The sequence below is a fragment of the Ochotona curzoniae genome, unplaced genomic scaffold, assembly GCF_017591425.1.
Source record: "Ochotona curzoniae isolate NIBS_2020 unplaced genomic scaffold, NIBS_Ocur_1.0 contig_66, whole genome shotgun sequence".
NCBI lineage: Eukaryota > Metazoa > Chordata > Mammalia > Lagomorpha > Ochotonidae > Ochotona > Ochotona curzoniae.
Window position 1 is genome coordinate 8,516,348 of NW_024466512.1, and position 12,352 is coordinate 8,528,699.

At 54.6% G+C, this 12,352-nt stretch overlaps 1 protein-coding gene across 2 annotated transcripts; it reads left to right on the plus strand.

Moving 5' to 3' along the window:
- Nucleotides 1-859: 859 nt before the first annotated feature.
- On the plus strand, nt 860-10,213 carry PRDX3 (peroxiredoxin 3). Of its 2 annotated transcripts, XM_040992024.1 has the most exons (7): nt 860-937; nt 1,734-1,869; nt 4,945-5,086; nt 6,274-6,409; nt 7,555-7,658; nt 8,410-8,575; nt 9,379-9,530. In XM_040992024.1, the coding sequence occupies exons 1-7, from the start codon at nt 902-904 to the stop codon at nt 9,430-9,432; spliced, it is 774 nt and encodes a 257-aa protein (XP_040847958.1). In that variant the 5' UTR covers nt 860-901; the 3' UTR covers nt 9,433-9,530. The 2 variants fall into 2 exon arrangements, with proteins under 2 accessions (XP_040847958.1, XP_040847959.1); XM_040992025.1 differs by lacking the exon at nt 8,410-8,575 and having other exon boundaries at nt 9,379-10,213.
- The last annotated feature ends 2,139 nt before the right edge of the window (nt 10,214-12,352 follow it).

Sequence of the window (12,352 nt, forward strand, 5' to 3'; positions counted from 1 at the left end):
AGCGATTGCTTCAAACTCCCATTCCTCTCCGCTGGGGTGTGGGAGGGCTAGGAATTAACAAAAATTAAAATCTATTCATTTTCATTTGCTTTGACAGGCAGCCAGAGACGGAGGGAGACCTTCGCCCGCTGGCTCGTTCCCCCGACGCCCATTAGCGGTAAGCTGGAACCAGACGCGAGCGGCCACACGCGCTCAGGGACCCCGGCTGTCACATTTGTTCCGATTTTCCTCATTTGGAGAGGCTCCCACAAGGGTGTTCTACCCTAGGACTAGAACTGCACGAATAACAAAGTTGACCTCACGCTGATGTTAAGGCTTTAGCTGTAGCCCAAACAGGGAAATGGTCACCTCACAGAAAAGGAAGAAACGGTGACCCACACCCGGGTCACGGGCAAAACCAGGGGGAAACGTAGGAATGACCGTCCGGATCCCCGCCTCGGGCGCTCTCCTCAGGACCGGCCGACCCGTAAGAGGACAGCACGCTCAACTTCGACATTTTCCCGCGAGATCGCGCAGCGCAAACACCGCCTGGCCGCGCCCACGCAGACCGCCGAGACCACGCCCTTCCGCGAGGTCCCGCCTCTCCGCACGTCCTACCCCGCCCACGGAGCCCGGGCCGCCCGCCGGGACCACGCCTCTCCCGGAGGCCCCGCCCACGCAGCCCGGGCCGCCCGCCGGGACCACGCCCCTCCCGGAGGCCCCGCCCACGCAGCCCGGGCCGCCCGCCGGGACCACGCCCCTCCCGGAGGCCCGCCCACGAAGCCCCGGCCTCCCTCCACCGGCTCCGCCCACGGAGCCCGGGCCGCCCGCCGAGACCACGCCCCTCCGGAGGCTCCGCCTCCCCGCAGGCCTTGCCTTTTCGGTCTCCGGTCGTCCCCGCGGCTGCCCGCGTGCATTGAAGATGGCGGCTGCTGCAGGAAGGTTGCTTCGGGCCTCGGTGAGTGCTGCTGAGTGGGGACAGGCGGACTTTCGGTGCGGGGACTCCGGGAACCGCTTCCCGGGCGAGGTCGCGTTGCTCTGATCCTGCAGGGCCGTCGCTGCCCTTGGAAGGTCGGATCGGGTAACGGATCCGCAGGCCTCCCCACCGGGAAGGCACCTTGCGCCTGCGCTGGGCCGCCTGTCCACGGTCCCCGCTCAGCCCGTAGTGGCCGGTCCGTCCAGCCCTGCATGCAGGAGGGCAGGCTCGCTTTGCTGAGCCTCCTTCACGCTTCTGCCCTGGGGGTGTGGACGGGAGCCCCGCACACCTGCTGCATGGACTGGCGGGAGGCAGAGATGACCCGCTGTGCTGGCCTGAGCCCGCGGCCTCTCACCACCGTTCTCCCCACGTCGTGCCGGGCGTTGGAGTCGAGCTGACAGCCCCCTGGGGCCCGGTCCAAACCCTCCGGGAGCTGCACCTTGCCCCCGGGGTTTGCGCGGTGTGGAACTGGGGTTGGGGGGGAGCAAGTCCTTGCTGAGAGGCTTGGCACGGTAGGCGATGGAGTTGGGAAAGGGTGGCAGCCCCACGGCCTGACCAAGGAACCCTGCGTGCTGAACCCAGAGTCTGAAAGGAGAGGGAAACGGTGCGGAAAGCTGGGTCCCCACCCTTAGAGAGTGTGGCAGGGGTGGAGTGGGGTTGGCATTTGGTTCAGGGACATGGAGCGCTAGCCACCCCTGGCGCCATGCCCTGTCAGCAGAGCCAGCCTGCAGTCACCATTCTTGCAAAACTTACCAATTGGCCACCTCTCTCCTCGCAGCTCGCCCGGCAGGTGGGTGCCCTTGCTCGGGGCCTTTCTGCCTTCTCAGCCCCCAGACCTGTTACATCTGCAAGATCCTGTTGGGCCAGCCTCTCCTGGTGTGGGTCCGCTCAGGCAAAACTCGCCTTCAGCACCAGTAAGTGTGTTGCCTTGGCTGGGCTCAGGTGAAGGCAGCCATGTTCATCCTCTGTGGGCAGGACAGCAGTTCTGATCCTGCCTTACCCCAAGTGCAGCTGGGCACACCCCAGGTGGCGTAGGTGATTGCCCTGGGCAGCCTGAGAATCGCCAGGATCAGCTGCCTGCTTTGAGTGGGCGGGGTGGAAACCCTTGTGGGCTCGCTGTGTTTGGAGGGGCTGCCAGTGGAAGCTGCTGGAATCCTGTGGGAGCCCAGTGAGCTCTAGCTGTGACCCAGGATGTGAACTTTGCCAAGGCCAGGTGCAGATACCTATGGTATTGAAAAATGTCTCCTCTTAATATGTCTCATGTGTTAGGAATTCTGCGAGGACAGAAAGGAACAAACTCAGAGCCTTCAGGAGGAAACAATTAGTCGTGCAATTTGCTGCTTTTGGAACTTTCAAATGTTTCTCACAAGGTGGAGCATCCCCCACCCAAAAATCTGAAATTCTTCGTGATACCTTGACTCCATGCAGAGCAAAGATCCCACTCCATGAACTTGAATTGCTACAATTGTTACTCAGGGCCAGGGGTGTAGTGCAGCAAGACAAACCACAGCTTGAAATGCCCACATTCCGTATTAAAGCCAGGTTTGAGTCCTGGCTCTGCACCCGAGTCCAGCTTCCACCCTTCTGCACCCTGGGAGGCAGCAGGGGATGGTGGCTCCAGTGCTTGGGTGCCTGCCAACCAGGTGTGAGACCTGCGTTGAGTTCCTGGCTCTGTGCTGGAGCTCAACCCTGTCCTGGCTGTTTTCTAGGCACCTGGGCAATGAACCGACTGGTAGGAGCTCTTTCTCCTCTCTGCCCTTTAGAAAAATGAAAAAAATTGAAAAAAAAAATAAAAGCTTGCCTAAGATCACTTCAGCCTAGTGTAAAATGCATATTAAAGTAAATGGGTTCTGTGTCCCACGCCCTGCATGCCGGACCCCCACTGCCACCTGCGCTGCTGTGGCCATGCCACACCACACCTGTGTCCCTTCCTTTCCGTTCTCTGTCCCATCCCTCCCCTCTGCAGTGCTCGCTGAGATAATGAAATCACCTAGCGTCCATCATGGCTCCTCCTGCGTCTCTTCCCCCTTCCCGTACTAATCTTCCTGGAAACAGCCTTCCCCTCTCCTATCTCCTCCGTCAAATCCCTCCCACCTTGCCTCGTTATCTCGGCAGCCCATAGTGACGGCCCTCACTGCCCAGCCTTCACCCTGGCCTCGGCCGCTCGCTTCCCCACTGCCATTCCCTCTGCGCCCTTCCCCTCCGCCTCTCCCTGGGGCTGGAGGGGGCAGGGGACAATGGAGGGCACATGCCTGATTTCCTACCTCAACTGGACAAAATCTGAAGCTGCTTAAGATTTTTAAAGTATTTATTTGAGAGGTTGACAGAGAAAGAGAGAGCTCCAGCTTATCCTCCGGATAGCTGCAGCAGCTGGGCCTGAGATGGGCCAAGCCAGGAGCCAGGAACTCATGCAGTTCATTCATGTGAGTGGCTGGATCTGTTACTTAAGGGGGAGGAGGGCCTGGGTCGGGGAAGGGGGCAGGCACAGCTGTGGAATCCAGGCTTTCCCGTGGGGATACAGTGTAGGACAAGAGTACCTTTTTCCTGTTTTTTTTTTTTTTTTTTTTTTTTAATTGGAAAGTGAGATATACAGAGAGGAAGATCTTCCATCTGTTGGTTCATTGCCTAAGTGACTGCATTGGCTGGAGCTGCGCTGATCCGAAGCCAGGAGTTTAGACCCTCTTCTGGGTCTCCCACTGGGTGCTGGGTCCCAAGGCTTTGGGCCATCTTCACCTGCTTTTCCCAGGCCATAAGCAGGGAGCTGGATGGGAAATGGGGCTGCCAGGATTAGAACCGATGCCCATATGGGATCCTGGCACATGGGATGAGGGCTTTAGCCACTAGGCTACGGTGCCAGGCCCAAGAGTATTCCTTTTTGAAAAAAATACTTATCTAACTTATTCATTTATCTAAAAGAGTTATGGAGAGGGAGAGAAAGATCCTCCATCTGCTGGTCCACTCCCCAGATGGCTGTATGGCCAGAGCTGGGCCAGTCAGAAGGCAGGAGTCAGAAGCTTCTTCCAGGTTTCCCATGGGGATAGCAGGGACTCAGTTAATTGGGTCATCTTCTGCTTTCCCTAATTGGATCTGAAGTAGAGCAGCTGGAGCACCAACCAGAGCCCATATGGGATGCTAACATCATGTGTGGTGGCTTCACCCACTACACCACAGCGCAAGCCCCAACAGGAGTATCTTAGCAGCTAGACCATACATATCTAGCCTCATGTCTTCTTTAATTCCATTCCTATTGAAATAAATAAATAAAAAGAGTGTTTTTATTTATTTGAAAGGCAGAATTGGAGGTTTTCCTTCCACTGCTTTGCAGATGTCCCCAGCTGGTGGCAATAAGCAGCCCACACCTGCATGCTGATCTCCCGCGGGGGCAGCAGAACTCGGAGCCCTCACTGCTGCTTTCCAAGGATGTGAGTTAGTGACAAGGTGGATTAGAAGTGAAGCCGAGGGCCTGGCACAATAGCCTAGTGACTAAATCCTTACCTTGCAAGTACCAGGATCCCATATGGGCACCAGTTTGTGTCCTGGATGCTCTACTTCCCATCCAGTTCTCTGGTTGGGGTCTGAGAAAGCATTCAAGGATGGCCCAAAGCCTTGGGACTCTGGACCTGGATGGGCGATCAGGAAGAAGCTGCTGGCTCCTGGCTTCGATGTGCTCAGCTCTGGCTGTTGTTGCCATTTGGGGAATGAACCAGCAGATGAAAGATCTGTCTATCTGTCTCACCTTCTCTTCCATATTAAAAGCTGATCTGCCTTGCCAACAAAGATAACTGAAGCCGAGTCTCCCAGCAGCCCTTGGGAGCTGGACTTTGGTGTCCCCGGGATGTCTCGGCTGCTGGGCCACACGCCCCCACCCTGTGCCGTCTTTGGCTCGATCCTGCTGGTAGACATTTGGTCATGAGGCGAGGCTAAATGCAGCCGTGCAGGTGCTCGGTGCAGCAGCTGATGACGTGCACACACGGCTCTCTGCTTTCCAGGCTCCTCGTACCATGTTCCCGCAGTCACCCAGCACGCGCCCTATTTCAAGGGTACGGCCGTCGTCAATGGCGAGTTCAAAGACCTAAGCCTCGATGACTTCAAGGGGAAATACTTGGTGCTTTTCTTCTACCCGCTGGATTTGTAAGTGTGCTGTCACCTCCCTTGTCCAGCAGCTCCCGTTTTCCCCCTCATCCCCCAGCATCCCCTGTCTCCTGGTGACGATTCTCTGTCTGCTGCTAGTGAGCCCATTGGTCACTGCTTGGCTGATTTCCAAGTGAGGAGCAGGCTGGGGGCTCTCCTTGAGGTGCCGAAGTTTGATTACGCTTTGGAGCGGTGGTTCGTTGAGCTGGTCTGAAGAAATTTTCCCTGCTCTGCTGAAAAAAAAATCATGGAAGAAAGGCTAGGGGCTGGCAGGGCTGGCATGGCGCAGTGGGTTAAGCTGCTACTTTGATGCCCTCGACAGGTGTCAGGGTCCAGGTGCTCTGCTCATCTAGCTTTCTGTTCATGTGCCTGGGAAGGCAGCAGGAGGTGGCCCAAGTACTGGGATTCCTGCCACTCAAGTGGGAGATCTAGATGGAATTTCCTGGCTTCCTCCTGGCCCAGACTTGGTTATTGGCAGCCCCTGGAGGAAAGAACATTGAGGAAGGATGAAGAGGCTGTGTGTGGAGGGCCGAGATGGAAGTCTCTCTCTTTCTCTCCCTCTCTTTTTCGCCCTTCCCTCCCTCCCTCCTCCTTCCTCCTCTTCCTCTCTCCATCTTTTTGTCTTTCCTTCTGTCTCTGTCTTTAAAATAAATAAGTCTTTAAAGATAATAAAATGAAAAATTTCACCAAGCTGCTTTATTTTATGTTTTTATTTGGAAGGTAGAAAACAGAAGTGATCTCCTTTGTCTCGTTTCACTCCCAGATGCCTGTGACGTCCTGAGTTGGGTGCTGGGAGAAGGGTGCCAATCTGCCAGGAGGATGGCAAGGACTTGGCAACTCGAACCATCACCAGCTGCCCCCTGCTCTGTGCTGAGAGGCTGGCGTTGGGAGCAGAGCCCGTGCAAGCCAGGCTGGGACTGGGATGCAGGCATCTCCAGGGCACGTCTCAGCTGCTCTGCCACCTCTCCCCAAGCTACTTTATAGAAACCTCATTTGTTTTGTTCTTGGTTTTTGATGCAATTCCTTTAAAGATGACAGAAGGTGTTTTTTGTTTTTTCCAGCAGTACCTAGAGTGCAGCAAGGGAGGGTAGCCATTTTGCTGGTCCCACATCTAAGCGGAAGGTGCTGGTTTTAGAGGATTTACTCTCACATTTTCTGTGTTCTGGGTTCTGTTCTCTCCTTTGCAGCACCTTTGTGTGTCCTACAGAAATCGTGGCTTTTAGTGACAAAGCCAATGAGTTTCACGATGTGAACTGTGAAGTTGTCGCCGTCTCCGTGGATTCCCACTTCAGCCATCTTGCCTGGATCAACACGCCCCGCAAGGTACGGCACGCTCACAGACCTTTGCACTTGGGATTGGAAAACCAGGAAGGAGCCCGTGGAAAGCCTGGGTAGTTATTGATGGCTGAGAGACAGATCTCTTCCATCTGCTGACTCATTCTCTGAAACAACTGCCAAGGCTGGAGCCAGGAGCCAAGGGCTCCATCTGGGCCTCCCATGTGAACGGCAGGAATCCAAGCACTTGGGCCAGCATCTGCTAGAGCATTAGCTAGAAGCACAGGTGGGACTCGGTTCTAGGCACTCTGGTCTGGGGTGTGGACGTCCAGAGCAGGTGCTTCGTGCCTGTGCCCCACTGCCCCAAGCACGCATATTATGAAAAAGCTAGACATGGATTTTAGAATAAGTTAACTTTTCCTGTCATTTTCCATTAGTTTCTTGAAGTACCTTGTATATATCCCGCCAGCTACACTTCTAGATGGACAACAGGGACAGGTACACTTGGGCTTCCGGGTGGACGACAGGGTCAGGCTCGGCAGGTCTGTCACAAACGGGTGTTTTCTCCCTGCTTCCCCTGGGCTCGCTGCAGACCCCTGGTGAAACAAAGGGATTCTATTTTTGTGTTTGAGAAGTTAGCTTCAGCAGAGAGTTCACTGGAAGAATCAGGCAGAGGGCCTGGTGTGACACAGCAAGTCAGTGCTCCATCTGCAGGACTGGTGTCTCGAATGGACACTGGTTCAAGTCCTGCTGCTCCACTTCCAATCTAACTCCCTGTCAACGGTCCAGGTAAGCAGCAGAGGATGGTCCAAGGCCTTGGGCCCTTGCACCCACGTGGGGAGACCTGGAAGAAGCTCCTGGCTTCTGACTTTGGACTGGCCCAATTCTGGCCATTGCAACCATTTAAAAAAGAAGAGGAAGAATTAGAGAAAGGTCTTTGTATTAGCTGATTTCAGTCCCTCTCTAGCCAAGACCTGAGAAAAACTCCTCAACCTTGGAGGGTGTCAGGTGCCTCACTTGTAAGGTGGCAGCAGTAATTGGACTCCTCCAGAGTTGAATAGAACTGCTAGCAGTGCGGGGACCTTGGTCCTCACCTGCTTCCCCTGCTGGTGGGTCGTACGCACTGGGGCACTGGGACGAGCACTTCAGCAGTGTTGTGTTTTTGTTTTTTGTTTTTTTTTTTTTTCTGACAGAACGGCGGCTTGGGCCACATGAACATTGCACTGCTGTCAGACTTAACCAAACAGATCTCCCGAGACTACGGCGTGCTGTTGGAGGGCTCCGGGGTGGCACTGAGGTGAGGCTCCCCCTCTCTGAGCATCCACTCTGGTGACATGTGCAGAGCTTACCAGAGCATTCAGACATCCAACAAGTCTCACGTGGGGGCCTCTGCATGGCCACCAAGGGATGCCTCCTTGCCTCACAGCGGCCCCATCCCAGCTCCGCCCCTGCCCTGCAGCCTGCACTGGCTCCAGGCCCAGGTCCCCACAGGATCTGGTCCCTAAGCCTAGCCCTGGTGCCACGCAGAGAGAGAGGTTTTCTCCTAACCTGCCCTGTCCTGCACTGATGAATGTTCAGGCTTCCCTACATCTTGAAGCCAGATTAAGACCTGTGCGTCAACCCACCTGCGTGTATCATGCACTCGGATGAACCCTATGGTGGGACAAGCCATAGCTCGCACTGCACTGCTCAGCAGTGGGCTGCACAGATTTTCCTGTGGGCTTTTCCCTCTTCTTTGCGTACTTGCTCAAGATCTGCAGGCCACAGAGATGCCATCCCCGGCCCTTCTCCCTCGCTTGAGGAAGCCTGCCAGGCTTGCCGCAGCGACTCAGAGGCAGAGCAGCCCTCTCTCCTGCAGTTCTGTAAACTTGAGCATACTCTATACCCCCGAGGACACCTGCTGCTGGACTGCCCCACCCTTCAGTGAGAGGCAAAGGGGCTGCTTCCTGCACGGCTATAGGGTCCCTTGTTAAACCCTCTGGTGGGACCTGATGCACCGTGCCTAGTTCCAGTCGTTCTAGGTTCTAACGGGATCACTTCTGCTGCAGAGGCCTCTTCATTATTGACCCCAATGGGGTCATCAAGCACCTGAGTGTCAACGACCTGCCAGTGGGCCGCAGTGTGGAGGAGACCCTTCGCCTAGTGAAGGCGTTCCAGTACGTGGAGACCCACGGCGAGGTGTGCCCGGCCAACTGGACACCAAATTCTCCCACAGTAAGGTCCTTTTCTTAACCTCCCCAAATCACAGGACTCCAGCAGGAGATTCAGGTGCTGTCTGCCCGGGGTAGGACAGCAGGGGACCGATCCTGGCCAGGGCCCAAGAGGTGGGACAATGGGGGAATGGGGAGGGTGAATGACCAGGGCCAGGCAGGCTGTTAAGAAACAGGCCCACCTTCTGTTTTACAGTTTTGTAGGTATAGGGCTTCCCCCCTTTCCCTCCCTCTTCACCCGGCCCCTTCTCGTCTTCCCATGGTCCCCTTCTCGTCTTCCCATGGTCCCCTTCTCGTCTTCCCATGGTCCCCTTCTCGTCTTCCCATGGTCCCCTTCTCGTCTTCCCATGGTCCCCTTCTCCTCTTCCCACGGTCCCCTCTCGTCTTCCCATGGTCCCCTTCTCGTCTTCCCACGGTTCCCTTCTCTTCGCACGGTCCCCTTCTCTTCCCACGGTCCCCTGTGGTTTGCAGTAACTTAGTCCTTCAGCTGTAGTAGTAACTCCAGCATTCTGTTCTTTACATGTGTCATGACACTGTAGGTATAAACAACGGTAAACATTCTAGAACTTTGTCGTCAAGGTATACTTAACAGTTTTCTCAGGGCCTCGTTTTATTCGGGAGTAGGAATGCATCCTGTAATTCCTCTTGGATTCCTGGTACTCCGGTCTGCATTACATCAAGAAACAGGTCCCCATCTGACAGACTGTAGACTTCACATCAGAGTTTGGGAGTGTTCAACTTAACTTTTGAGGCTAGCACCACAAAGTCCCTGTTGCCCACCCAGTTAGATATTTTTTATATTTTCAGATCAAGCCAAATCCAACTGCTTCCAAGGAGTACTTTGAGAAGGTCCATCAGTAGCCCATCCCATGTGTACCTGCACCTTGTCACAGCGGAAGATAATCAGAACCCACCCACGCCTGGTACCCACTCTTATCATTGTGAAGGTGGGGGGCTGTAGAAGGCGAAAAGGCAGCTCTGCTTAGCTTGATGAACAGTCCATCTAAACGTTCTGCTTCTGGAACACCGGCTCGGTAGTTAGTGCTTAGCTGCAGACACAAGGAGCCTGTACTGGAACACTGGGAGGGCTGGTCTGTTCGTACAGAAGCCCTCATTCGTCCACCCTCTCCTTAGCTCACAGCTCCTGCGGGGGGCGCACGCTCTGTGCAAGCCTAATCCAGTGCCTCGTCCACACCAGACGACAAACTTCTGATCAAGGGTCCTGGAAGTTTTTCCCTGAATTTCTTTGTAGTAAGCTGATTTTTTTTAAGATCTCAAAGATTCTAGTTTTAACTTGTTTGAATCAGCAGTCATGTTTAACTCCTGCAATGATGTGGAAACAAATATGAATTGTGTCATTCAAAGCCATGGCGGCAGAGTGCGGTGACTGACCCTGCACGGCCCCAGCCCTGAGCCCGCAGTTCGCCTCACAGTCCCACTGAGCACCAGCCCGGCCCCCAGCCCTGAGCCTGCAGCTCGCCCCGAGCACCCTCTAGCTCTCTCGGTGTTTTCTGTGCATCTCCAGATTCTGATGAAGTGTAATTACAATGGATATTTATTGAATCCAGGGATGGCATTCTGAAATCATGGTAATCTTTCTTGAAGTATTGAATATAAGATATCGAATAAACATATTTTAAAATTCTCGTGTTTTTAATGCCTGCAGCTGTGGGGACGGTTAATGCCAGCCCCGCTTTTCCTCCCTTGAGGGCGTCAGCACATGGTCACTGTCATGGAGGCCAGCAGGATGCCGGTTCCACACCAGGAAACAGACGTGGGCCCGCACTCAGTGACTTCCCCAGATCCTTGCGTGGCAGGCAGACGCTGTTTCAGAGGCAAGAGGATGAAGAGAGGATGAGGCCCTGATGTACACACCCGCATCCTAGTGCCCTGTGAAGAGGAAAGTGGGGTGGAGCCAGGGTGCACGTCAGAGGTGTCTGTTCCCCATGTGGGCAGTTAGCCAGCAGGTGGAAGATGCCACTTCCTCCCTCTGCTGCGCTGCCTTCCAAAAACAAGCAAACAAACAAAAAACCCACTTGGTGTCTATCCCCTTTCCTATACATTTAAAGACAAAAAGGATTTTGCTGAGGCTCAAGTGGGCAAGAATACGTACAAAGTGAGCGTTGGGAGTTTAGAGTTTTAGGCAGAGGGTGTGGCCAGTGCAAAGACGCTGAGGCAAGCGAGAGTTAAGAGCTGCCGCTGGGACTGGGGAAATCTCAGGAGGGGTCTGCAGAGAAGTGGGGCCTGGAACTCCGTTGTGGGATAGGAAACAAGGGGAATTTCCCAAGAAGAGTCGGGCGAGAAGTGGTCCAAGAGGTTCCTTTGTTAAAACTAGGCCACGGGTAGCCTGATGTTACGGTGTAGCTATGGAGTTCCCTGCTAATGCGCCAGAGAAGGCAGTAAAGGATGAGCCCATGGGCCCCCGCACCCAATGGGAGACCCAAGGTCCTGGCTTTGGCGTGACTATTGTGGCCATCTGAGAAGTAAACCAGCTGATGGAAACTCCAACTCTGAATTTCAATTAAATAAAGATAGAACCAAAGGCCCAAAAGAGTAACTCAGTGTGCTAAATCCTGGGGTGTGGCAGGTGTGCTTTTGGGACATAATGGGCATGCTACAAGGCTAGAGGAGGGTGAGTCAGGCGAACCAAGCACATGTGAGATTAGAGGAGTTAGTCACCTGGAGAGACCTGGCTGTGTGTTCCTGAGGGGCTGCTGAGGGCAGGAACAGCCCGCACAGGTTTGGCCTGCCTTGAGCCGCGGCGAAAACCCTAGATGGTGCACTTGTCCACATGTACAGATGAGAAGAGGCACCTAGAGGTAGACATGACAGGCTACTCCTTATGTGGGGTACCGGGGTTCCCAGCCTGGAACTCAGGATATGCTAAGCCCCAGGATATGCTAAGCACACCTGTGCCTTCCATGATGCTGGTGGAAGCACGATTCACACACACAGTACCCACCAACAGAAGCGTTTATCTCTGACAGCGCTTACCAGGGTCAGGTATTTTGCCTGGTAGCTAAGCTGCCCATTGGATGCCCACATCCCAGATTGGATTGTTTGGGTTCCAGTTGTGCAGCTGCTCTGGACCCCAGCTTCCTGCTCAGGTGTGCTTGTCAGTACAGGGGGAGGCAGCAGGTAATGACCTTGGCAGTTGGCTGCATCCTCAGAGCCTGTGTGGAGACCTAGAGATTCCAGCAGCCTAGCCCAGCTGCCCATGGCAGGCATTTGGGAGTAGCCAGTGCATGGGAGTTCTTGGTCACAATCAGTCCTGTTTGCCCTGGTACTGTAAGTACAGGATTTGCTCCAGCACTGGGGGAGCTGTTGAGGGAGGGCATTGGCAGTGTTGCCCCAAGTATGGTTTCATGTTACCCTGTTACATTTTAAAAATTCTTGGGCCTAGCGGCTAAAGTCTTTGAACACACCAGGATCCCATATGAGTGCCGGTTCTAATCCCGGCGGCCCTGCTTCCCATCCAGCTCCCTGCTTGTGGCCTGGGACAGCAGTCAAGGACAGCCCAAAGCTTTGGACCCTACACCTGCGTGGGAGACCTGGAAGAGGTTCCTGGTTCCCGGCTTCAGACTGGCACAGCACCAGCCGTTGTGGTCACTTGGGGAGTGAATCATCGGACAAATCTTCCTCTGTCTCTCCTCTCTCTATATCTGACTTTGTAGTAAAAATAAAATCTTTAAAAAAATTTCTCAATGATGTGCCCAGTGAATGGCTCAGTGGCTGAATCCTCACCTTGCATGTGTCAGGATCCCATATGGGTGTCAGTTCA

Excerpts from the sequence above, each read along its gene's own strand:
- PRDX3 (XM_040992024.1), top strand. The coding sequence starts at position 902 with ATGGCGGCTGCTGCAGGAAGGTTGCTTCGGGCCTCG. Across the intron at positions 6,410-7,554 it reads GGATCAACACGCCCCGCAAG|AACGGCGGCTTGGGCCACAT; the intron begins GTACGGCACGCT and ends TTTTTCTGACAG. Across the intron at positions 7,659-8,409 it reads GGCTCCGGGGTGGCACTGAG|AGGCCTCTTCATTATTGACC; the intron begins GTGAGGCTCCCC and ends CTTCTGCTGCAG.